General features: G+C 46.3%; 1 protein-coding gene across 1 annotated transcript in view; it reads right to left on the minus strand.

Annotated features, from left to right (window-relative positions):
- Skap1 (src kinase associated phosphoprotein 1) overlaps positions 1-26,736 on the minus strand; it is a 288,633-nt gene that overhangs the window by 29,953 nt on the left and 231,944 nt on the right. Inside the window, exons 5-10 of the mRNA XM_075990947.1 lie at positions 24,351-24,428; positions 22,588-22,671; positions 18,881-19,005; positions 16,080-16,143; positions 13,844-14,029; positions 4,819-4,869 (exon numbers count right to left, since the gene is read on the minus strand). Coding sequence (XP_075847062.1) covers positions 4,819-4,869; positions 13,844-14,029; positions 16,080-16,143; positions 18,881-19,005; positions 22,588-22,671; positions 24,351-24,428 — 588 coding nt within the window. The remainder of the gene's footprint in view (positions 1-4,818; positions 4,870-13,843; positions 14,030-16,079; positions 16,144-18,880; positions 19,006-22,587; positions 22,672-24,350; positions 24,429-26,736) is intronic.

Raw genomic sequence — 26,736 nt, forward strand, 5'->3', positions numbered from 1 at the left:
GAATTCCGCAGGAGTCATGCGCAGTCCCTGCTCTCAAGGCTACCCTCTAGTGGGGGAGGTGCTTGGACCAGAGTCCTGAAGAGGTGGAGGATGCTCTGCCTAAGAGGGAACTTAGTGGAGTCTGGGGGATCCTGGAAGGCTCCTAGGGAGCTCCAGCTGTCTACAAAATCCTGATCTCCCCAGTGTCACCAAAACACCTTGAAGTTGGGAGGAGGTGAGGCTGAGCAAGATTTCCTTCCTGAAGCTTGGCCCATGAAGGGCCTGCCGGTCTACAAGTCCACAGGGTGGGTTCACTCTGCCCTGCACCAGGCTGGCTGGTCCTCAGAGGAGAATGAGAGCAGAGACAGGTTTCTATAGTGACAGGAGTTAGGAGCCTGACAGCAAGGCTCGTCTCTGTGCACTGGTTTTGACTCAGCTACGTTCCCACCACGCTGGCAACAGCCTGAGTCAGAAACAGTGCAATCTCCTGACCAGTTAATTAATTCAGAACATCCCCATTCTCATTTTGAGGACATTATTCCATCTAATTATTTTTTTTCCAGTCTGTCCATTTGGAATGAAAAACAAAAGAATAAAGCTTAATGCCAGCATTTCTCAATGTCTCTCTCTCAAAAAAAAAAAAAGACATAACTCTGCACTAAATAAAGCCTGGTAATTCAAAAGCAAAAGCTCTAATATATTCAGCATAAAACAGACAGAGGACCTAGAGCAATAATGACAACACTAATAACTAAAACAGTTATAACAATTAACAACAATTACAATGATAGGGAAGCTAATGGCTATGATCACTACATTGAAATTGCTAGCCGAGCTGAGAAGGAGTTTTCTAGAGAAAATGGGGGTGGGGCTGGGGCTGTGAGTGTCTTACTCTTTCTAATCCCTGGTAGGGGAGGCTAAGCCTCAAGCTAGCAGAATATCACAAAGAGCTGAAATAGAATTGTTTTTCTCGTTTCCAGGTGTTCTTACAAATCATTTATCACTCCACACTGGGCGTTTGTGACCGGTGATGGGCGTTTCTCCTCTGATGGAGTCCAGGCTGGTGCTCCTGGTGACAGAGTCAACGGAAGCACTGAGGCAGAGGACCAGGACACCTGTCTAGTTTTCCTTGTCTTCGGGAACAACAGAAGCTGTCGGTCCTCCCTGAGTTTAGCTGTTAGGACACTGGGTTACTTCAGAGTTTGAGCTGAGATGGGGAAAAGAGGCTAAAGGCGGCTCAGGGTGCTGTTTACATTTTCTTGATGAATGAAACGTGGCAGCAAGGCCTGGCATTAGGCACAGCTGTTTAAACTAGGAAAGGCAAAGCCAAAAGCTTGAAAACCAACCCGCGAGAGTAGGGCCCAGTGAGAGCTGGGCCAAAAACTCTGTAAACGGTGTCTTAAATGCTCTGGTCTCAGCCAAACCAGGGGGGCTGCCATCTTTAGCACATTCAAAGCAGACACCCACTGCTGCTCTAAGAACAGTTCGGAAGCCTGGAAAAACTCACCAGGAGACACTCAATACGTCCTTAGTTTTGCAAGTGTGACTGATGTACGGGGAACAACCAAAGGTCCTAGTTCCCACCTCATCTGTTCCTTTAATCGGGTCAAAACTTTAGCTGGGAGATACTCAACTCACGGTTGGTTTTGGAAATCCGAAAGGTAAGAGCTGCAGGAGCCTGTGGACCCTTCCTTTTCTTTAGTGTAAGAGCTCTTGGTCGGTGGGCACCACAGTGGGCCTTCAGAGGGTCTCCAGGATGGAAAACTCATGAATAATCACTTTTCTGCTCTTCTGAGATGACTGGGTGCTTCTAAGACCATGCCTGGTGTACCCACAATTGTTGAGAGATGGAGACAGACACACAGACAGAGACAGACACAAAGAGAGAAGCAGATAGACAGAGACAGAAGAAACAGAGAGAGAGACAGGGAGACGGAGAGAGACACACAGAGAGGAGAGCCCATTGCAAGGTCTTCTTTGGGCAGGGATTTGCTATCTCTAAGAGTGACCTACGTCTCCACAGCATGGCACAGCCAAGCAAAGGAAAATTTTATACCAACAGGCCAGACTGAGTCTTGATTTGGGCTACTCAGAAGATACCCTGTCACAGCAAGGCAGGGAAGTATGATCTCGCCACTAAAGACTGTTAGTGTCAGATCCACTGTGGGACTGCCAGGCTGGAATTGAGAGAAAATCGGAGGTGTTGAAGAGTCACTCAGTAACCCTGTTACTAACACGCATGCTGGAGAGTGAGCTCTTTATAGATTGGGCAATCAATACTACAAGGCCATGATAGATTTTCTAGGTAACAGAATAAAATGAAAGAAATTGCATCTTACAGGGTCATTAACACTCAGTCAGGAGACACTGAATTCCTGTCCTCCCTCCCTCTTCAGATAAGATCTAGAGTTGGGCTTTAAAAAAAACGTTAGCAGTTCTGTCAGAGGAAGCAGGGCATCAAGCAACGGTCTGTGGGGTAGAGGAGAAAAGTCCTCAGATGCCAGATGCCCCAGCCCCTGGGGGGAAAAGGCAGGAGAACAGGCCAGTTTGCTTAAAGCCTTTCCCTCCCAGATACCTGAGAAAAACTAAAAGAAGCAAACGTATACAGCTGGTCTCTGACCTACCTAGGAATTGACTCTGTCCCAGCTTTTAACGCCTTCATGGAGGCTGCTGGCCCTTCCCCCAGATCTCCATATTTTGTTGCAATAAAACTAAAAGATGACATTAGGAAGTTACATATGTGTTGCAGGTTCTACAGCTTCTTCGGAGAGAAGGCACTGTATAAATTCAATAAATAAATAAGTAAACACAAATAATAAAAATCCCTGCCTCGGATTCTGCAGAGAGAGCGAAAAGTCTTCCTGTTTTTAATCGCCAAGTCACCAATCATTATAACTGGTGGGAAGTACAAGCCGTGGAAACATATTTAGAGCTGAGCCTTATGTTAACGACACCTCTTTGGGAGGCAGAAAGTATGGGGAACAAAAGACCTCTTTAAAAAAAAATTCCTACTTGAATTATACCTGTTGGGATAGTTAAAAGATAAATCTCCTCTCACCTCCCAGATAAAACCTAAGAAGAGAGAGAGAGATGGAGATAGAGAGAGAGAGAGCGCGAGAGAGCGAGCGCATACACAAGGAGAAAATGAGAGGAGGGAGGAGTGTGGGAAGGAAATGGTAGACATTTTCAGGAGACTGATACTTCCTGACTGGAGTTAATACAGTGTTGGCCATAGGAAGCTTCCAGCTATCCCACCCACGTTCATCTAGGGTGTATCTTCCTACACTGGTTGGTGATGGAAATTGGTTGAAAAAAACCCTATTTGGAAAAAAAAAAACCACCCTATTTGGGACCAGCTTGGTCAGAATGGATTTTCTGTTAGAATTCCATATAGCAAGTAGAAAATGACAGAATTTAGGTTTCAGGGCTGGAGAGATAGATAGCTCAGTCGTTAGGGCTAAAGATCACAACCAAACTTCAGAAATTAGGTCTCAGAGGACTCCCTAATCTCCACACGCTTTCGCCTCTGCTTCAGTAGCACAACCTATGATGCCACTGACTGGCGCCCCCTTCCCTGAGAGAAGGTGGGCCTGTGAACCGGAGTCCTTCACTAAACCTTGCATAGTCACTTCCTGCAGGGGTGGGGAAGACGACATAGTGGGGGAAAGCACGTATCCAGCAAGCAGGAATATGTAGGTTTTAATCCCCAGAGGCCAAGATGGGAGACAAGATTCTTTAGCCATGGTCATGAGTCAGCAGGCCAGGCAACCAGCATAGTGGCAAAATAACAAAGGTATCATGCCCGTGTCAAACAAGGTGGAGGGTCAGGCCCAAGACCAACACTGGAAGTTTTCCTCTGACTTACACACACACACACACACACACACACACACACACGCACGCACGCACGCACGCACGCACGCACACACACGCGCGCACACACGAATTCATTTCCCACAAAGATGGAAAAGGGAAAAGAGACTCTGCTCAATGACTATGAATGAGAAGGAGGGGAGTCAAGAGAAAAATGAGAAACCAAGAAACCAAGCGAGAGCAGGGAGGGAACCCGAGAAAGAACTCCCAAGCTTAAGATTTTCATAGATCCTACGAGGGTAGGAAATCTGCTGGTCTCCAAATCACTTCTGAACCTAGTTCTCCTGATGGAATGTCCTTGAGGCGGCCCAAACAACGGGCACCATTCCCTCACTGACAGTGAAGGAGTAAGTCCTCGGTCCACTTAGGAGACTGCCAGGGCATCTGACCTTGGGAGGGATGGGCTCCCTAACAGCCTGGGGCATGGCTAACAGGCTGGGATGAATAAGATGTAATTTTGTATTCAACAAACCTGTTACATATTCATCTTCAAATGTGCCTGGAATCAAACCAGGCCATCTGAAGTCAGCATCCCCCGGTCGTTCTATCCCTCACCCCGGCTTCACTTTTCAGATCGGACACATTTCCATTCCCCTCTGAACTCGCAATCTCCGGGCCTCTCAGGGAGGAGACATTTCCATCCTTCCCATTCTCAATCCTCTGATCTCTTAGAGATGAGGCAATTCTATTTCCACTGCACTGATTTAAGAAATACTGATAGGAAAAAATAAATATCTGGTTTGGCTTCCCACCTTCTGAAGACAAAACTCAGCTGTGCTAGGACATCGATTAAAGTGATTGGGTGTCTGCTTTTAAAGTTAAGGCACTCTCCTAGCCAGTCAGTCAATTTTGGCTGTTGGGGTCATGTACCAGGAACCTATTTGTTAGAGAGTCCAGTAACGGTAGTGCTTTCTCAAGCCAGAAGCCCCATTGTTCCATCCCGGGTTGTGCAGCCGTGTCTCATACCTCGCCATCCATGAGTGCCGCTGGCATCCTCTTCTAAATCATGGCCTTCATCTGAGGGGACAAATGATCAGTATTAACCATCAGTGTGGGAGGTGACCTTTCTCTGAGTTCATTGACCTCCTCCCCTTTCTTGTGTTTTAAAGCAGGGGCTTGCTATGGAGCCCAGGCTAGCTTTGAACTCATGATCTCCCTACCTGAGCCTCTGTCTCAAGAGCTGGGATTACAGGCATGTGCTATCATGTCTACTTAGGGAACTCTCTCCTTTAAAGAAAGTCGCATTAACATGTTTTCTTCTTCTTTCCCCTCCCCAGTCATCCCTCACCTTCAGATCGGCCATCTTCTCTTTCCCTTTCTATTCATTATTCATTTCAGAACACTCTGAAGTACGAAGCTGCACTAGGAACAGGGGGTACACAACAGACAAGCACGCCAGAGTTCCTGCCTTGATGGGGCTTCCAACCCATCGAATCACCAAGGGGCTTATCATTTAACCCAGTTCTTTTCCTCAGCCCTCATTTCTTCTTTTTTTGTGGAATTCTTTCTTGTATTTATTATCTGTATGCAGACACATTCTTTGGTTTTAGTCATTCCAGAGTTAGGGTTTGAGAGAGAGAGAGAGAGAGAGAGAGAGAGAGAGAGAGAGAGAGAGAGAGAGAGAGAGGAGAGAGAGGGAGGGAAGGGAGGAAGGAAGAGAGGGAGAGAGAGATAGGGAGAGGGAATGGAGGGAAGAAGAGAGAGGAGCGAGAGGGAGAGGGAAGGAAGGGAGTGAGGGAGGAAGGAAAGGAGGGAGGAAGAGAGAGAGAGATTGTAGTGAGTTTTAAACCTTTTGTGATTAATTAGTCCTTAACACATCCATTTTTGTTCAGCTGTATCGGAGGCTGGTCATGTACATGGTTTTATGTTCCTAGTACTCGAGGCCTGTAGTTATCTTTTTACTGTTTTATTTAGCCTGCCTTGTTCATTAGAGTATAGGCTCCTGAGGGCAGATGGAATGGTCTTTTAATTAATTGTTGTGGATTCACAATGGGTTCTAAGTCAATGCTGGTGTCTAACTCCAGTCAAGTGTTTATATGGCCAAAGTCACAATGTGATTGGCCCAAGTTTCTTACCCTCATTAACCTGTTTCATCTCAAGCTTCATACTACTTGATATAATAGGAACCGGGCCTTCATTAAGAAAGTATGTGTATTAGAGTAACATTTAATAACCCTATTTTATAATATCGAGTTTTGATGTATATATATATATACACATATATATGAGGTAGAAATAGGCTCACTATTATTTTCACCAACTCTTTCCTTTTCTCCTTTTCTCTTATACAGCCACACAGACAGTCAGACAGACACATGCACTTGCCCCACATCCTGTGGAAAAGAAACACTTTGAGGAATTATTTTTTAAGAAATGTTTTATCATTTTATGCATATATTTCACCTGTATATATGTATGTGTACCACGCGTGTGCCTGGCGCCCATAGAAGAGGACATTGGATTCCCTAGGACAGGAGTGACAGACAGTTGTGAGCTGTCATATAGGTTATGGGAACTGAACCCTGGTCCTTTGGAAAAGCAACCAGTGCTCTTAACTGCCGAGCCATCTCCCCAGCCCTTTGAAGGTCCAGCAGTGTGGACGTCCATGATGCCCATCTATAGTGCTTCCCAAATCGACCCCGAGGTACAAAGATGTAAGGTAACGGAGGAATGAAATCAAACACAGGGAACAGGGCGTGTAGAGATAAATCATATTGAACATGATTCTTTTCACACAGCCCTCTCCACTGTCCCCTTCCTCCCTTCCTCCGTCCGCTGTGATGTGTTTCCTTTCTGCCACGGGGCCAGTTTCACGGGGCTGACAATATCAAAGGGTGAGTTGGTGCATCCTCCTTGTAGAGATGCCCAACGATTTGGACAGCGAGCAGCTCTTTTCCTGGTATCAAACAACTCAATCACGGGGCCCAATAATGTGCTGCGCTTAAGCACTTTTGCAGAGAGCGTTTATCCTACCTCTGATGTCCGTGCACAGCTGTCTCTTCCTCCCCATTCTAATCAATGTAAATTGGGTCAGATCTCCGCTGTGAATTACAAATTGGATCCGAAGTTGGAGGGTCACCATGCCTGCTACTCCACCTCCTTCCCACCGCCATTAGATGGGAAGCTATACCAAAGATCTTTTCTAAATAAATCAGACTTTATTGTAAAACTCGGCCACTGACGAGACATAACCTCATTAGCATTGATTTTAAAATAAATTATTGAAAGTGGCCTGCCTGCTCTTTGCATTTGTAAAAAAGCAGAATGTAAATGTATTTGCAATGATAAAAATGAAAACTAAAACTTGAATCCTTTATCCTTTCAGGCACTTAGTCTAGTCATGGTACAAAAAATAAAAAAATAAAGTAGAAAGTAAAAAAAAGACAACTTGAAGGACTCTGTTTACTTCACTGCCAGATCCCAGAGCAGATTCTCTGATTTCCACTGTACCTTTGGAGTCACCTAGAAAGGAAGAAAATGCTGACCACTAAGCATGTGCACTATTTGCCACTATTACTGGGCCCTATGGTGATGGATGTGAACAGCAAACCCTGGCCCCACTTCTACCTGCCTTGTCCGCTGGCCCCCACTTCTGTCCTGCCTGCCTTGTCCGCTGGCCCCACTTCTACCTGCCTTGTCCGCTGGCCCCCACTTCTGTCCTGCCTGCCTTGTCCGCTGGCCCCCACTTCTATTCTACCTGCCTTGTCCTCTGTGGCTGACAGTGGCCTCCAGTTAAGAAGCCTGTTACCAATGGGCCTGAGGCTGTGTCCCAGGCATCTCCGGAGGACTGAGGATGGGGTCTCATCACACAGTGGAGGAAGCCCCTTCTATAGTTGGCTATGAAGAACACAGCCCTTGATTCCTTCTTAGCTTAAATTGCTGGATACAATTGATCGACCATGGACCCTTCTGTGAAATCAAACCAACATCTCTCAAGGTTCAAAGTCAAGACAACTATAACGTAACTGGGACTTGTAAAAAAGGCTTTTTGCGAAAAAGAAGAAACTAAATTTAGGGAGTTAAATTTCTTATTTTTGTTATTCTGTACAAGGGGGCTTTATTATTATTTATTGTTCTTTTTCGTGTGTGTGTGTGTGTGTATACAATGTGCTCACATGCATCAGGATGTATGTGTGGAGGTCACAGGATAACTCGAGAGAGTTACTTCTCTCCTTCCACCACGAGGGGCATATGGCTTAGAGACCAGCCTTTTTACCTACCGAGGCATCTTGTTGGCCTGAGATTTTCCTCTTAAAAGACCATTTTGAATATATATATTTTAAGTTAAAGAGCTCATTGGACTTCTTTATAAGAATATTATTAGGCATTTTAGCCTTACATCTATGGAAATACATCTTCATTTAAGAGAGAATTAAAATTTATGTGCTAGCTCAACTTTAAACAGTAATAGATTATAATGGTTCTTGCTCCTAACAGGGCATATGGGACCCCAGTCTTACACAGGCTTTAAACAAATTAACCTCTGAAGATTACTGCCCACTTATTACATTAAATGCTCTACTTGATTCCCAAATATCTCATCTCAATTGGGAAAACAGTTGAAGAAGATCCTGTTAACTGTGTGAACATGGGAGGGAACCGTGGGGCATCACAAATGAGCGCCAGTATCTGGAGAGTCGATTTCAATCAACATTCTTGGCACAGTGTCAGGGACACTAATGAGAGGCTGAGAGGAACAGGACACCGACCCACCCAGGAGGGACAGAGAAGCGCTAGCTGCCCCTGACAGATGACTCCTTTCTGAAGTGAGGCTCTGGCACCCCCTTTCTGAAGTGAGGCTCTGGCACCCCCTTTCTGAAGTGTGGCTCTGGCACCCCCTTTCTGAACTGTGACTCTGGCACCCCCTTTCTGAACTGTGACTCTGGCACCCCCTTTCTGAAGTATGGCTCTGGCACCCCCTTTCTGAAGTGAGGCTCTGGCACCCCCTTTCTGAAGTATGGCTCTGGCACCCCCTTTCTGAAGTATGGCTCTGGCACCCCCACCCTCAACATTGACAAAACTGATACCAGAAAGAACAAACGATGGAAACAAATAGGAAAAAAATGGTCAGAAAGAGGGAAAAGCATTTTCCCCAAACAAAAAGTGACAGCTAAAAAAAAATGGCGAATGTATTAATGGGCAGCCAGATGTCAAGGTGCTGTGGTGACAGCTGCAAGAGAAATACAGGGAGACTTGATGTGCAGAGGGAACATCCAGAAAAACAGAAATAAACCGTTCCCTGGCACGCCTAGACAAGCGACAGACCCCTGCGTGCTCGAGCAGCTCTCCAGACAGCCATAGAACACAGGAGCAAAAGGCTCAGAACACAGATTCTCTCTGTGTGCTGGGCAATCTCGACGGTTCCCTCTCAACACGTCCATCCTAGCTCCATGGTACGGTCGACGCAGAAGATATTAAACTCTATTTGTGCTAATAGCAACACTTGGAAGACATAGGATTTAATTCCACAAATAACTGAGTCCCTCCTAGCTGGGGAGAAGGACATGAATACCAATCAGCACAACTGGAGACAGAGCTTAACTTCAGTGGTGTCTGAGAAGATGTCACGTCTGAGGATGTCACGTCTGAGGACGTCACGTCTGAGGCCACATGTGAGCAGAGATTAGGGGGACAGCCATGGTTCCAGCTGGTGCTGGCCCAGCAGCGCCCCATGCTGTTGCTCAGATACACAAATAGTCAGACAGACAGACAGAGCAGGGATGAGGAAGACAAGAGGCCAGGAGGCTAGAAGAAGGCTGGGGATGGCATGGATTCTTTTTCTACATTTTGTATTTTGGACCTGGGTTTGTTTTGTATTTTTATTTCTTTTGATTTCTGTCGCCATTCCTTTTCCCTGTGTGCCCGGACAATTTATACAGGGGAAAAGATAATCCCACAGAATGTTGTTTCCATTTGACTCTAATTAAAAAAAAAACCCTGGTTATATGCTTTATTATAAAGCAATCTGGTTTCTGGGTCTATAACAACCCTCTGGGGCTGTGTGGGTAGCTTCAGAATATGCACAGACATTTCCAGAAAGGCCTCTTTATCTCTTTCTGTTTGTTTTTTTTTTTGGAATCTCTAGAGAACACAGCTGGATCCTGCTGCCATTATAGCTACTACAAGGCCCCAGTTACAGCTCTCCTATGGTCTCAGATGCCTTACTGGCTTCTAGCCTTGAGGCCCCAGACGATTCAGGACCTGACAGAAGATGTCCTTATATGGAGTCTTGAATTGTGGATCTGAGTCTGTGCTGGTCTGAAGAATAACTTCAAGGAAGATGAGAAAAGGTTTAGGAAAACCTGTTTTTTTTTTTAAAAAGACTTATTCTGGGTGGTGGTGGGTCATGCATGCCTTTAATCCCATTACTTTGTAAGCAGAGGCAGGCAGATTTCAGTGAGTTTGAGGTCAGCCTGGTCTACCAAGTGAGTTCAAGGACAGCCAGGACTGTTACACAGAGAAACCCTGTCTTGGAAAAAACCACCCCCTAAAAAGATTCATTTTAACATTTATTTATTAGTGTGTGCGTGTGGGTGCGTGAGCGTGCACACATGCCTATCAAGCATATGCAGGTTCCTATGGAGACCAGAAGAGGGCACGAAATCCTCTGAGTTGGAGTTGTGAGCTGTCCAATGTGAATATTGGGAACTAAACCCAAGTCCTCCGGAAGATCGGCAGGTGCTCTGAACCACTGAGCTGTCTCTCCAGCCCCAGAGCCTCTCCTATTTTAATGTCTGACTTTCATACTCTTGGTCATTCTCTGCAGTTTAATCTACTACAAATGAAACCTTAAACTCAAGGGCCCCCACATGCTCAACAGGAATGTTCAGAAATCCCAGGGGATACCAATTTTGAAACCATATATTCCAGTACTAAAATTTTTTTTTGTGGTCTGGCCGACAACCTTGAGTGTTTTGGCTTCCTCTTCTGGGGACAAGAGTGCTAGCCATGTAGCAAATGCCAATTAGCTCATGATTAATGCGATGTTGTGCATTTAATTTGATGATCCGGGCATTATTTTGGTTAGAAATTGTTTTTTATTGACTTGGTATATGGTGTATATTCTTTTCGCTCGTCTCAAAGCCTATTTAAATCACACTTGGGAAGGGAAGCCTCACCCACGAGCCTTTCCTCGTAGGCACAGCGAGGACTTGCAGACTTGCTTGCATAGGGCCCTCCCCAAAGAGCAGGGCCACAGACTTGCCAACACTAAAAGTCCTTCACAAAGCATGTTCAGCTGTTATAATGAAACGAATGCTAGGGATCTGAGCCCTTTGACCACGGATGTGCTACGCGCTGCTGCTGGCTGCCCCTCCACCCAGCACCTGGCCTCTTGGTAGGGGGAAATAAAAAGGGGAGGCTGAGCAGAAGGTGCTCTCCACATTCCATCTGTTCAGGATCTTCAGGTTCACATATGCTTCGTATACATAGCTGCAAATGCCTAACCGGACTGTGCATTCGGGGCTGGCTGGTGAGGGTGAGATGCATCCCCCGACTTTCGGAGGAAGTAATATTCCCCATCAGACACCACCACCATCATTTATCGAGCGCTTGCGGTGTGCCAGTGCTCTGGGTTAAGTGCACACACATGATCTCCAGGCTCCGCCCCTCCAAATCCCTCTAGGATGCTGCATTGCTCTCCCCATTTTACAATGGACAGGGGAGGCAGGGAACTTGCTGAGGTTCTCACAGCTAGCAGGTGCCAGGGCAGATCCACTCTGATTTACAGCCGGCTTTGTGTCTGTCCTGCCTAGCTGTCCCCCACATGCTGTTTTTCAGTAGGTGGTGGCTGGTGATACGGGTGGGGAGATGCTCCTGGGCCACTCACGGTCCTTCTCATCTTCCCCAGGACTCTGGTATGGTATATGCCAAACTGGCACAGCAACTTCAGAAGCAACAATAGCGGAGTGCTAGAAAGCTTGGACGATGGAGACACGTGGCTGGAATCACCACGGGAGAATTAAACGCCTCTGTACCTCTCAACACGCTGTCTGTAAAAACTCTGGTGGAGAGTGGCTTTTTTAAAATTTATTTTTATTAATGTTTATTGGAAGCACAGGCAAGGCAGCCGCTGTCCGTCTAACCTGCTGCAAGAGATCCTGGCTTTTCTACAGTGTGGCTCCCTCTCTTTCTGTGCGGAGTTCTGTGCACAGGGTTAGTGGCTGTTTGAGGGTGTTGACTAACCTCCCTGCCCTTGGGTCCACTCCTTATTAGAAGCGGCAGGAGGTTTGGAGGAACTCTCCAGATCCCAGTAGAGGGTAGGAGTTCAGGAGGCAGATAGACTTGTACCACTGAGAAGCCAGTGATACATTCCTTGTCCCTGACCCAGAATAAGGGGATGGCTTCAAACCCATCCTGTTTTCTGAGGCCTCTTTGCCTTTGCTCTCCACTCCTGAGCATTAGCTTCACCCTGGCTTCTTTGGGCCCCGCACACCTCTCCTTTGCACCCCAGAAGGCAGATTGGTTCAGGGTGATGTTCCCAGAGCACTCTGCCACAGCTGGAACCAAAGGCGGAGCCTCGCCTGGATCCTTCCCAGAACCTGGGCAGGAGTGAGCCTAATGTAAGCTCACTGGGAAGTTTCTGGCCAAGTTGGGGAATGTGTCTCCTTCTAGGGAGAGTGGTGAATTAGATCCGTTTCTGCACCCTGCTGTTGCAGCGGCACAGGCTGCGAAAGGGAAGATTCTCAGAGGAGCTGTGTTTTAATGTAGCAATTTGATTCAATTTTCCACTCTATAAAATTACCCATCACTGCTCGTTGCTTTCCAACAGACACCTTCACTCTTAATTTAACAATCCTATCGAATTCTGCCAGGGAAATTGGAAAAATTTATCACCTGTGAAATTTTATTTTCCTTTGGTTGTATCTGTTTTTGTAAAACTTCATTAACGACGAAGACTTGCTGAGGAAATTATCACTTTTTTTTTTAACTTCAGACACAAGAAATGGCTCGACCTCAACCAAGATATCATTTGCATAATAAAACACAACAACAACAACAACAAAAAAGGCTGGGGAAGCAGAGACTGGCAGAGGTTGCAGGAGCAAGGGGAAGGAGTGGACTCTCCTTGGTGGGGTTGTGTGGACACAGCCTTGCGTCTTGACTCGGGGGCCATGACGTGGCTTCCCTTGCAGTCAAGAGACAGATAGGGAACGCCTACTAAAGAGGGTTGGGTCCTCTTCTTGGGGAGCCTTGAAACGCAATTATTTTCTGATGATGTTTTCATGAGGGGCTCTGTCTTCAGAGGCCCAAGTGTTAGATTCACCTTAGTTCCTAGGTTCATCTGGGATGCAGGTTTAAATTGCTATAAATTTTGGCTTAATTTGAATTCCTTAGCAGCGCGCACTAAACTGCTGGCAAGTTTCCATAGGAGCGCTTTCTGAATGGACTTGAAGATTCAGCTTCCCCATTGTCTAAGTACCTCACAATTAAAAGGCTCAGGCTCTGGTTTTGCTGTCTGACCCCCACTGTGCTCTGCACTGTTCACCAGCTGCTGGAGCCCCCCAGAAGTGGCTCCGTGGAGGCAGTGATGACTGTGCGCTTTCCGAGGCGCTAGTGAGCCTGCCTACCCGCGGAGAGGGCGTTCTATCGGAGTTCTACTGTATCACTCAAATGGTTTGTTGGCATTTGTATAATTCCGACTTTGGAAAGATGAGGTATTTTTGAGACAACTTCCTGTCATTCTTGTGAGTCTACAGAGAATATGCGAGAACTAGAGAGTTATGAGAACTCACCCCCAAACCAAGGAAACCCGGAGGGAGTGTTCTCTGGCCTTTAATCTTAGTGACACAGAGGAAAGACATCTTGGTGGACTTCATCTTGCTCCCAGAGCAAGGCTGAACCACTGTATTGGAGACATGAACATCCTACGCTGTCCCAGTCAGAGAATGTTTAGATTAGGATTCCTTTGGGGGAGTGCTTTATTCTTTCACCAGGTCAAGAGTTTCTGAAAGCAGAGGGAAGTTGGTCATTAGAAGATGAACTGTTTCACCTGGTAGGACTTCATAAATGTCCTCTTCTTCCTCTGTAGGCTCAGGCAGGGTCACGGCCCTGCACCGGGAACCGGACTTTGGGGAGTCAAAACCATCAATGTCATCGTATGTTTCTTCCTCTTCTTTCTCCTCTTCCTCCTCTTCTTCCTCCTCCTCTTCACAGGGAATGGTTGAGGAACTCAGATCTGCCAGGGCAAAGAAAAGAATGAGTGAAGGTAGAAAAAAAAAAGAAAGAGGCTGGAAAAGAAGGTGGGTGAAGGAGGAGGAGGGTGAGAACAAAGCACGTCAGGGGAAAATGAAACCCTGGGTTAAGTGCCGTTATTTCTAATGCAGGCCTCGGTGGCAGGAATCTATGGAAAAGGCCAGCCCGGCACCCCATCAGGTTTAAACCACCAACATAAATCCTCTCCGGCAATAAAACTTGGTCAGAATGAAGCAGCCCTGAAAAGTATGGGTGCATGAGCGAAAACACAAGGTGAAGCAAAGAAGATAGGCCCGACGGGGCACTGCCAGGGTGCCATGCTCTGCTCACCAAGCAGAAAACCAGATGGGTGAGTGATGGCCCCGGGTCCTCTAAGGCGACAGAGCCAGGACATCTAAGGTGGAGTCTGAGCTCTCGGAAGCTCATCTCCCAATGATCTCGTTGCAGAATTTAGACAAGTTTGTTTGTGGAGAGGGGACAAACATGGGGGGGGGGGAGCAGCAGAAGAAAAGAAACAGAGGTGTGGAGAAACGCAACCGTCATGTAACCAAATGGACCGGCTAAACGGCACAATTTCCGTGTCCTTTTATGGCCTGGCTGACCTTAAAGGGGGTCACTGAGTAGAGGATATTCAGCCATTACGGCAGCACCAGGGCAGGGAGGAAGATTGGTTTCAATTCTGGTGGGGGCCGGGGGGGGGGAAGCTCATTCTCTGTCTTGGAAACCCCCACTGAAGGGGCCTCTGCAGGACCCTGTGAGTACGCTGAGTGCACCCTGGGGAGGGAAAGGGTAGAGAGACTCGAACAGTTCATTTCAAAACACAATAAAACTGTTTGGCTTGATTAGGCTTTTAATAACGATTTCCCAACACATTTCATTGGAATTCTGGCGACTTCCTACGCGGGAAGGATCAAAGGCGCATTTGCGGCTTCAACCATATGTTATTATTTGGTTTGTTTTAAAATAAAATTGGAATGAATAATTTCTTCAATGTGAGATTCTGAAAGTACCACAGGGTACAGCTCAATAAAGCTGCATTGAGTTTTATGGAGGTTTACACACTTAGGGGTATATTACACGCATAAATCCTATGCACCTAGATGAGAGTGTGCCCTGTAGCCTTACCATCAACGCTCGTGTGTGCCTAGTTCCGGTCTATTATACGCAATGCTGTCGGGACACGCCGCGGTTTGTTTTTGTGCTAGCACAGGTCTCAGTGAGCGAAAGAGGCAATTCTTGTAATTAAGGCTCCAGTGCTTCCTTCTTTTGATCCACAATAAAATCTTATGGCAGAATAATAAACCGTGATAAGAAAGCTTGGTGATTTGGGGTGGCTGTGCACCTCTCTGTGTCGTGGGCCATGCACAAGGTTGGTGTTTTTATGGTTTGCTGAGGCAGGGTCCTGCTGCAATGGTCTCTGAGGGTCCTCTTAGGTCAGATCTACCTGCTAGGCCACTCCCAGGCAAGGCTTCCTGGGCCACTGTGGCTGCTGCGCCAGGCCTGCAGGCTGGCCAGTAGAGGGTACTCTAAGAACAGCCATTTAACCTCTTCAGGTGGGACTTGCCATCCCAAGGCAAGGAACATTTTACTGTGGCTTGGGAAACAGCAATTTATTTTTAATGTCCAGCGTCCCTGATGATCACCAAGATGAGTCTAGAACTCTACTAAACAAAAACAAAAAAAAAGAAAAGAGGAGGAGGAGGAGGTGGAAGGTTCTGGATCTCAACTAGACGATGGCTATTATGATTTACCCTCCCAGAATAAAAAGGGCTGGCAGACAGTGACTTAGGTTAAGCTGGCTTTCAGAACCTTTCCCAAATGAGGACTTGTAAGCTATGACGTCAGAGGTGATCTCCAGATGACTGCCTCGCCTTCTCATCCATATTTGCTCTTATAAATAAGGGCAATGTGGCTGGGCGAGACTAGAGGGTCAGGAAAATCACATACGGAAACCTTTAGATTAAACTTTCAAAACGTAACTTCTGCTGCAAATCTACTCACGTAGCATACATACTTGAAATGGTGGCTCTTACCTTTTAGCAAGAAACTTATTTGATCCACCCAGTCTCTGGCTTCAGCTGGATTAAGAGCTGTAAACTGGAGAAAAGTAAGGGGATTAATTTAATCGTCACCTTCACTAGAACTGCCAGGACTCCTGCTAGACACACTCAAAGGAATCCGGGTTTCAGACTCGAGCCTGGAGCCTAGGGTTCTCCATCTCCTTACGACTCAGAAAAAAAGGCCAAGACATCTCACGCAGCTGCTTCTGCCTTCGGCAATTCTCCAGGCCAGGGAGGGCCGCTTGGAGTCAGGACATTTACGCTTTTGTACACTCATCTGATTACTTCTTCATCAGAGATTTATGGGAGAAAAGTTCATAGGAAGAAAAAAGAAAACAAACCAAATCAGCATGGACATGAGATAGGAATATTCCAAGGGCGGGGCCTTTGACAGCAAGGCGGTTTGTTTTCCAGTGTTAGGGCTGGTACTCAGGGCCTCGCACATGCCAAGTTAAGTATTCTACCAATGAGCTAGATGCCCACCCTGCAGCAGGATGCTGAGAAGAGGCAGGGAGCACTTCTTGTGATTGCTGAAGCAAGGTTGTTTGGGTTGGTTTTTTAGATAGTCGGTGGAAAGCAATGTAGGAAGATGAACACTTCAGCCATAGGAGCCACATGAGCAGTGAGAACGTCAGAGGCGTGGCCGCAAGCAGATCAGGCAGACTGGAGAACAGGTACAGGGGGAGAGCAAGAGGGTCAGGCAGGGGGCTCTGCCTAGACTGAAGATATAGGCAGCAGGAAGTCACTACCAGTTCTTGCAGAGTAAGGGTGATTGTTTCAGTGGCTGTGGCTCAGAAGGGCTGGAATAGGACACCTGGAGACTGACAACCAATTAGACAGCTGTTTGAGTAGCCTTGGGTGAGGTGACAGGGACTCAGCTACGGTGATAGCTGTGGGAATAAATACAGAGAGGAAGAACGGACCAAAGGAAGAACCCATGGCTCAGAGTGATGGTTGAGAGTCAACGGGCCAAAGACAGGCAGCCAACAGACCACAAAACAGACTGGCCAAGCACCAACCCTTGGTAATTTTTAAAATGAATCAACTTGAGATGAAAGAATATTTTAATTCTCTAGTCACCAGGGTTCAATAAAAGTACATGCTGTAAGCAGGACATGGTGGCGCACACCTTTAATTCCAGCACTCAGGAGGCAGAGGCAGGCGGATCTCTGTGAGTTTGAGACCAGCCTGGTCTACAAGAGCTAGTTCCAGGACAGCTAGGGCTACACAGAAACCTTGTCTCAAAAAAACTAAAAAAAAAAAAAAAAAACTAAAAAAAAAAAAGGTACATGCTGCTTAAGAAATATAGGTTCATGCTTTATCATTCTCTCTCTCTCTCTCTCTCTCTCTCTCTCTCTCTCTCTCTCTCTCTCTCTCTTGTGTGTGTGTACAAGTTCACATACACGTTGCCTACATGCAGAGGCCAGAGGGCACTGGCGTTTTCCTCTATCACTTTCAACATTGCTCCTTTGAGGCAGAGTCTCTCCCTGACCCTCGAGCTCATGTTTTAGGCTGGACTGGCACTCCGGGCACTCAGCAAGCCCCAGCCATCCCTGAGTCTATTCACCATGGTGCTGGGCTTAAAGAAGTGCGTGGGACTGTATCTGGCTTGTTACATGGGTTCTGGATTTGAACTCGGGTTTCCATGGTTGTGCAGCAACCATGAGCCATCTAAGTCATCTCGCTAGCATATTCATGGCTTCTGAAAGACACAGTTCTAGGAAGTGTCTCTAGGGATACTGGCTTGAACTTTTCACATAAACTTTCATCTGGATGAAGCAATCTTAAAATTTAATAATAAAAATAGCTTAGAAACATGCTGAGTGCATACATTGGTTACATAATGTCTATAAAGGAAACTATAAAGAAGTTTCAGTTAAATTTTAAAACATCTAGACATTGCATAATGAATACATAGATCATTTTATCAAATTAATGGTGAAGACACTATCAAGGGCAAAAAGTTGAGCGCTGAGGAGAATTGGAAAAGCCAAAGGGTTCTTTAAATTTTTAGTTTAATTTTTGAATGTATTTTTTTCTTCTTCCTAAAGTTCAGTTACCTACCTTTAGTGAAGATGTGATAAAATAAAGATTATCTACAAATGAACAGACAATATACATACACGTAAAACACATACCTCATGAACATCAATATATTCACTCAGACATAGTTTTAATTGTTTTAAAAAGGAGTAGTGAACATTCAAAAATATATAAAATTACCATAATGAGGAATAAGTCTCTCATTGACAAGACTTTGTAGGCCCTCAGACTTCACTATCTAGCCTCAGAAACCCTTGCCATCAAGGGTTTGGAAATCCTAGAGACTCAGCAAATCCACTCCCAGTGGGGAGGTTTTGGACAGAAAGGCAAACATGGGAAAATTATTTTTCACTCTGTAGTTACATGTTGCTTATTTTGGATTTCATGGAAGGACATAAAGTTGACCAGTTGGAAAAACAGAATAGGAAACACAGTCGTGAAATCAGCCTTTGAGTAAGGAATTGGGCTGTGGGTGGGTTGCAATAAACAAGACTCTCACCTGTGGGATGATACTGGGAAGAGAGGGGAGGGGTAAAGAGATAAAAGCCAGGTAAATGCGGTATCTAGGGTGAGCATAGCAACAGATGAGAGGGGAGGGGCATGACACAGCAGAGCATGGAGCCGGGGAGCAGGTCTTCACGGGGGAGAAATGAGCGCGGAGGATGGAATCCAGCGGTGACCAGCGACCACGCGCTCACATGCAGCAGCAAGGGATCACCAGGCCAACCTACCTCATAGCTGCGTCTATCCTGGGAGGTCAGCTCGAAGCAGGCTTCTTTCTTGGAGTCTTTTCGCAGGTGGGGGGCCATGCGGACACTGTAGCCCTTTATGAAGAAGGTCCCTTTGGGCTGCTTGCCTGCAAAAGAGCAAAGCTCCCTGCATCTCTAGAGAGACACAACAGCTAAGGGGAAGGCATCTTCTCTGGGATGGAAAAGAAAAAGCACAAACAGCTGTCACATCCCCGAGGAACCACAGCTGTCGGAGAAAGGTTATTAGGGACGCCTGGGAAGAGGCTACAGTCAGACAGAAGAGCACCAAGCAAGGGAAATCCAACATGAAAGGTTATTTTACCAAAAGTGTACAAGAGAGACGGGGAATTTATTAGAATGTTAAGAGATCTATAATAACCGAGAGCGGGAGTTATTACAACAGGGAGAGTGGTTGTAAATGCGGGGCTCTCGAAAGCTATTACAGAGCCCAAACATTATTATCAGGGCCAGCAGAGTTCACGTTTAAGGAGGGGCACAGCAGCACAGGGGTTATCCTCAAGTCCCTGAATCTCCTTCCATACCCTACCTCAATCGCTCGCTCCCCTCCCCTGTGAGCTAGGAGGGGATTTATGCTGCAGGAAGAATAATTCAAACTCAGCGCTGGATCCTCTTCCAAGAGGTAAACTGGGACGTAGCCACGTAATGCATCAGGAGAGGATGAGGAAGGAAACAAGGAGAAAGGGACCCTAAAGAAGGGAAAGAGATGCCACTCTGCCAGTCACCTCTATTCTAAAAAAAAAAATTACAATATCGGACTCTCCCCTATGTCCCTGGGAGAGGTTGTGCCCGTGTTCTGTGGTTCAGACAGAACATGTCGAGGGCAGAAACCGCAGTGACTGGATGATGTCGGTGCCCTCTGTCAGGCGGAGGGAATTAGAATTGAGTCTTTCCCTCACTCCATCCAGGGCTGAAGACTGAACCCAGGGCCTCAGATGTCTTTGGATGATAACGGTGGCAACTGAAGGACAAACCGGGGGAGGGGAGAGCGCGAGAGAGGGAAAGGTTCTATTTTTACCTGGTTGAGCTAAAAGAAACACACAAACACTCTACCCGCTGAGAAAATGTCCTGGACACGATAAGGAGTGGCTGGAGAGAGGGGAAGCCATGCAACAGTGCTTTCTGACACCAGAATCTTCTGTGCTAAAGTATCCCTCCTTGCTCTAACTGGCCACTAAAATGTTTTGTTGTTGCTTTGGTTTTATTTTATTTCACCCTGACGGCAAAATGGTCAATAAAAGTTTCCAAGCCTCTTGCTCTCTGTTTTCTCCCCATCCCCTCTTACCGTAAGACCTGAGTTCTGAATGAACAGACTTGGCTTTATACCCAGATATGCCAAGACTTATCAGCATTTTTAAGAGACATTTATTTTAATTCTGCATGTCTGAGTGTTTTGCTTGCATGCATATATGTGTACCATGAGTATGTCTAGTGTCTTCAGAAGCCGGAAGAGGATATCAGATCTCTTGGAACTGGGGTTACGGATGGCTATGGGATACCGCATGGGTGCTAGGTCCTTCGCAAGAGCAATAAGTGCTCTTAACCATGGCGTACTTTACCCAGCACCCCAACCACTTATTTAAATGCAAGGGGAATGATGGACAGTTTTATAGTGGTCCAAATATCATACTAGTTTGAAGAACGGAGCGACTGCTTTGTAGGTCTAGAATTAGCTAATTAATCAATTAGCCAAGTTTTTCAGACAGAGTCTTATAAAGCCCAGGCTGGCCTGTGGCTACTACATAGCTGAGAATGGCCTTGAACTCCTGACCCTCCACACTCCACCTCAGGAGTGCTGAGATTGCAGGCATGCACCATCACGCTGGTTTTATACAGTGCTGAGGATCGAACCCAGGGCTTCAAGCATGCTAGGCAAGCATCTACCAATTGAGCTGTACCTCCAGGCGAGAACCCGCACTCGCTGAACTTGCAAGTGAGCTGGGGGCTGCAGGCCACAGAGCTTCTGCACACAGAGCTTCCAGCACACCGCCGTCAGCTCCCAGTACCCCTGAGTGGGAAAGATTCTGAGGAATCCATGACGGTCCAAAGGTGAAGTCAGCGACAGGAGCAGGGGTAGGGTGAGGCAAAGCCAACAGGTCCTAAGGACTCCAGGTCACTACCAAACTGTAGCTCATTCTGGTATGGTTGTGCCAAAGGTGCCGGGAGACTGTTCTCAGGCTAGGTGTCTAGGCTCAGGAGGATGCCGTTTAGAAAGGAAGGGGGGCAGACCTCACCTGGAAGGCAAATCTAAGGCCTTTGTAGCCATTGGTCTCTGCATGAAGGTGGCAGAGCCCAAGGAAGCCCCTTGGAGCACTTGGCTCATCTCCTCTCCCTCCTGTCTCCTCTTTAGGAGCTGGCATTCATTTTGTTTAGTTTTTATTTTTTGTTTTTTTTGGCAAGGTTTCTCTGTGTAACAACTCTGGAAGTCCCTTTGTAGATCAGACTGACCTTGAACTCACAGAGCTCCTCCTGCCTCTGCCTCCTGAGCGTTGGGATTACAGGTATGCGCCACCACTTCCTGGCCTACAATACTAACATTTAGTTTGTATTTATTTGTAGCTCCCACAACTGTGTGCTGAAACCCTCTCTTCCCTCTCAGAGTCTAAGTAGCTGTGTTCAGAGGGATGAGCAGTCTTCTAGGGACGGCACGCGGTGGCTCATTAAGGCACTGCCTCTGAGTCAACGCTCGGCTGTTACTGCTGCCATCTGGCTGAAGGTGTCTCTTGGGTACAACAACTATTTAGGCTTCAACAATCTGTGGCTCCAGTGATGTCCACGGGACTACTAATTCCCGATAGTTGTGAATATGCTCTTGGAAAGTTTGAACCCTAAGAGTCTACTTTTGGGCTATTGCTAAACACTGCTTAAATCTTTCTCCGAATTATTGTCATTATATTATTATTTTGTGTGTGGTGGTAGGAATTGAATTCAGGTCCTCGCGTACACCAGGCAACTGCTCTGCCACCGAGTTTTAGCTCCCGTTCTTGGCTACAGAGTCTCGCTACATTAGCTCAGGCTAGTCTTCCTTCAACATGCCCTTCTCTTGCCTCAACCTTCCAAGTGCTGGGATTGCAGGAGTGTGCTATCCTGCCTGGCGCCTTAATTTTTTCCTTGCTGTTGTTTGTCTTGTTTTAACACTGCTGTGTGTATAAGTGTTCTCACTTGCATGTGTATGTATGCGTGTGGTCCCGTTGGTGAGTGCAGGCTCATGCGTGCCACAGTGCACGCCGGAGGTAAGGGCATGGCCTTTGGTGTTGGTTCTTGCCGTCCACCTGCTTGAGACAGGGAATCTTGTTTGCTGCTGTGTACATCAGGCTAGCCAGTCTAACGGTTCTGGGGGATTCTTCTGCTTTCGCCTCCCATCTTCCTGTAATTTCTGACTTTTATCTCATTGTAATGTCTGCCTCCCATCTCGCTGTAAAGAACTGGGGCTACAGACCTGTATTCCATATTTTGACCCCACTTAGTGCTTAAAGAGGAAAACAGTGCTAAGCTGGTCTGTGTTTTTGGTGGTGGGCAAGGCGTTAGTTACCCAGGTCTATTTCTTTTTAAGCACCTCGCGGTCTGGGTGTTAGTTAAGGACTGTTATCTAGACATCTAAGTGCTGGAGAATTTACGAAGCGCTGGCATCCAGGAGCGAGGGAGCTGCTGTGGAAACGGAGAACACTTACTTTTCTCATTAGCATAGTAGAGGAAAAGGCCTCTGCTGACAACACACCATCGCTTCTGCCACTCTGACCCAAAGAAGCTATGATCTACGCGGAAGGGAGAGAAGAGACATAAATTCAGGTAACTAGAATCGCCCAAGAGTCTGTAAAACCCAGCAGCACAGTCGAGTGGGTTATTGTTTTATTTCCCAGGTTAATGGACTGTAAAACCCTCCTTTTCACTCCCACAGGTTACCCCGTAGTGACTGAGTGGTGAGGGTGAACTCCATCCCGGGCCCAGGGTCTCAGGAAGCTTGCTCCTCCCTGCCTCCACGGCTGCCTTTTCATCTAGCTAGCTTTCTCTAGGCTCACAACTCACCCTGCATTTTTCAAACTTTCTATGATATCTTCGTTTGTTTGCCTTTTGGAGACAGAGTCTCCCTGGGTAATCCGGCCTGGCCTGAAACTCATGGCTTTCTTCTTGCCTCAGCCTCTCTAGTGCTGGGATTATAGGCATGCGTCATTATACCCAACTGCTAGTATTTCCTTATGTGTTGCTTTCTGTGAACCAAAATGACGATACTCCAGGTCCTACATGCCATGGCCAGGAGATGGGCTTCTCTCTCTCTCTCTCTCTCTCTCTCTCTCTCTCTCTCTCTCTCTCTCTCTCTCTGTCTCTCTCTCTCGCTCCATCTCTCCCTCCCTTTCTCTCTCTCTGCCTCTCTCTCCCTCCCTCCCTTCCCCTTCTTTTTCTCTCTCTTTATTATTTTGTTCGTTTTTGTTTTTTGAGACAGGGTTTTTCTGTAGCTTTGGGGTCTGTCCTGGAACTAGCTCTTGTAGACCAGGCTGACCTCAAACTCCCAGAGATTCACCTGCCTCTTCCTCCTGAATGCTGGATTAAAGGTGTGCGCCACCACTGCCCAGCTCTTCTTTTTCTTTTTGAGAATGTGTGAGGGCTGGAGAGATGGCTCAGCGGTTAAGAGCATTGTCTGCTCTTCCAAAGGTCCTGAGTTCAATTCCCAGCAACCACATGGTGGCTCACAACCATCCATAATAAGGTATGGTGCCCTCTTCTGGCCTGCAGGCATACACACAGAGAATGTGTGAAAAACCAATTTGCTTGTTGAACATTAAAACAAGAACTCTGGCCCTTGTAGCACCTATTTTAATTGAATGACTTAAAGGGTCAGGAGCTGGGCATATCTGAAATTTGGAAGCAGGTTGCTTCACACTTGGAAAGACTACATTCTTGGAAAAAACCAGTTTTCTTTCTTTTTTTTTTCTTTTTTCTTTTTGCAAGGCACGGTTTCTTTGTGTAGCCTTGGCTGTCCTGGAACTTACTCTGTAGACCAGGTTGGATTTAAACCCAGAGAGCCACCTGCCTCCACCTCCAAAGTGCTGGGATTAAAGGTGTGCCACCACCACTCCCTGGCTAAAGTGTCACTCTTTGTGGGATCACACTGAGAGATGAGGACAAGAATATCATCCATCCATCCATCCATCCACCCACCCACCCAACTCGTCAAGATCTGACTGTCTCTGCCTCCCACATGCCATTAAAGATGCCACAGCTGGGCTAGTTCCAATCCCAATAAAGCCCCCAGATGGCTGAAGATTTGGGCCCTCTCTATTAGGTTGAAACCGACTAACTTCTTTCATTTCCTGGCCTTTGCCTTACATTGGCCTAGCACAGCGCCAGGAAGGCATCCTATAGTCTAGCAACATCTCCCTCCCTTCTTCCCCCCTGCCCCCCAGAATGGCCCACTCTTCATGGGTTCGATTAATACCTTTGCTTTTCTTCTCCAAGTATCCCTGCTTGATGATGTTATCCAGCTCCTGGGCCCCTCTTAAGATGTTTTCCACTCCTAAAAGGAACGATAGTAAAATGCTTTGTTTAAACCCGGTAGAATTTCCATTTAAGCTACTTTAGATTATTCACATTAATGATGGAGTCCGGAAGGGTAATTGTTTAAACGTAGCACAAAATACAACAATTTCTATATGATTAGGGGAAACAGTTAATTTTCTTCCTAATTATATCTAATGCTAATATTGCTTAAAATGGCTAACCATACATTAACTTGTGGTAAGGGGAGGGAGCCTAAATATGAACTGATTGGCAAGAAGAGGACTCTGGGGAACGAGGGATTTGCAGTGGCTGTGAGCTCTAAATTGGGTAATCCACACGGAGATAATCAAAAGTCAAATGAATCGCAACCAGGAAGGACAGGCTCCAGTGAGTAATGGACTCTCCACGCACGCCGCCATTTCAAAAGGGACAAGAAAGGCACAGCCACTTGTGGGTTTTGTTGTCATTATTTCTGTGTGTGTGTGCGTGTGCACATATGAACGTCAGAGGTCAACACTGGGCGTCTTTCTCTATTAACGCTCCGTCTTAATTTTTAAGGCAGGGTCTCTTTGGGAACCGGAAGCTCACCTATAGGCTACGTTGGCTACTGAACTCTAAGGAATGTGGTTGTCTCCACACCCCAGTGCGGGCTCACAGACTAGTGTAACCTTGTCCAGCTTTTGTGTGGGTGCCAGGGATCCGAACTCTGGTCCTCCCATGTACACAGAGCGGTTTGCCTACTGAGCCATCATCCCAGTGTGTTTCACCTGGACAGCTATTCCGGAGAGCATGGCTTTTGTGGCGTTCACGCGAAGGGCTATGCAAGATGAATTTGGCAACAATGACCAGATCTTGGATTATTTCAAAGTACGTTGTATGCGTGTGTTTGTGTGTTTCAGAATCATAGAAGCTTTAGCAAAAAAGAAGACCTTGGGGCTGACATGAACCTTTAACTGCAGGACAGTGACATTCTTGGCTTTTAATGGCCTCCTTAGGTACAAATTTATTGGGATGCCAAAGTCCTAATTCATCTTCCTGCCTGGGGTTTATACTTGCTTCACAGAAGGGAGGGGCAAAACACTGAGGCAAGAAGTGACTTCTTAATAATAAAAAAAATAAACAAAACAATAGCCTCTGCATTTATTTATTTAAACTGTGCTGGCTCCTGTAACCCTTCTGTCTCCACAACCCAAGTGTCTGTAAGCACGAACCACTATGTCTACCTCGACTAAAAGCTCTAGAAAACCACAGCGCTCCATTCCCCTCTTCTTGCTACTCCTGTCTTCTCCTTTCTTCTCCAGTGTGTGCTCTACCACTAAGCTACAACCCTGGCCTAACTTCACATTTTTAAAAATTATGTTTATTTAGTGTGTGTGCTCTCCCCTACCATGCAGGTCCTGGGGATTGAACTCGGGGAGTCAGACTCTACAACAAGTGCGTTTGACTGCAGAGCCATCTCACTGGCCCTGACTTTACAGTTCTTAATTAAAGCATGGGCTAAAAGAAGCTTAGTGTTTACTATTTAGTTTTCCAACCCAAATGTTTTACAGGTTGACTTGAAAATTTAGAAAGAAAATCATTAAAAATATACTGTATTTACATTTATACAATGTTCGTTTTAAATTTTTTTTTTTTTGCTTATTTGTATGTGCGCCTGTTTGAGTTTATGTGCATCAGGTCCTTGCTGAGGGCAGAAGAGGGCACTGGATCCGTTGGACCCGTAGTCACAGACAGTTGTGAGCTGCCTGATGTGGGGGCTGTGACCTGAACTCAGGTCTTCTGCAAGAGCAGTAAGTGATCTCATTATTCAACTTTATACAATTTCCCATCTATATGATTTTCAAAGAATCAGTAAAAAATATTATTTCTTTAAAAAATTCTGACAACACAATGAAAGGTCCAAAGGAGAGAGTCAGACAACAGCCCTAGCCAGCTATGATGCTCAGGAACCAGACTGATGACCAGCAGGGCACAATAACCACATGTGTGGTACATGTATGTACCTTGGCGGTAACCAGCAGTTCTTAAGTTGGGCTTAAGACCTGTTCAACAAGAGGGAAATTATCCCTCGTGGTAGAAACCTAGCTGACTATTCGGTCCTAGTAAAATCAAGGTTAACTGGAGGAAAATTTACAACCTCTAACTAAACCAGCATCATCCGTAATGCGAATCTACAAATGTTTGTCCTTATTCCCCCAGGTAGGTGTAACCTTTTTTTTTTCTTTATGTGGTTATTGTTTTATTCAATTGACTTGTCAACTTCTTTGTTCATAGAATCTTCTTCCATCCTGTCTTCCCCTCTCTCTCCCCCTTTCTCTCCCTCT

The sequence above is a fragment of the Microtus pennsylvanicus genome, chromosome 11 (genome assembly GCF_037038515.1).
Source record: "Microtus pennsylvanicus isolate mMicPen1 chromosome 11, mMicPen1.hap1, whole genome shotgun sequence".
NCBI lineage: Eukaryota > Metazoa > Chordata > Mammalia > Rodentia > Cricetidae > Microtus > Microtus pennsylvanicus.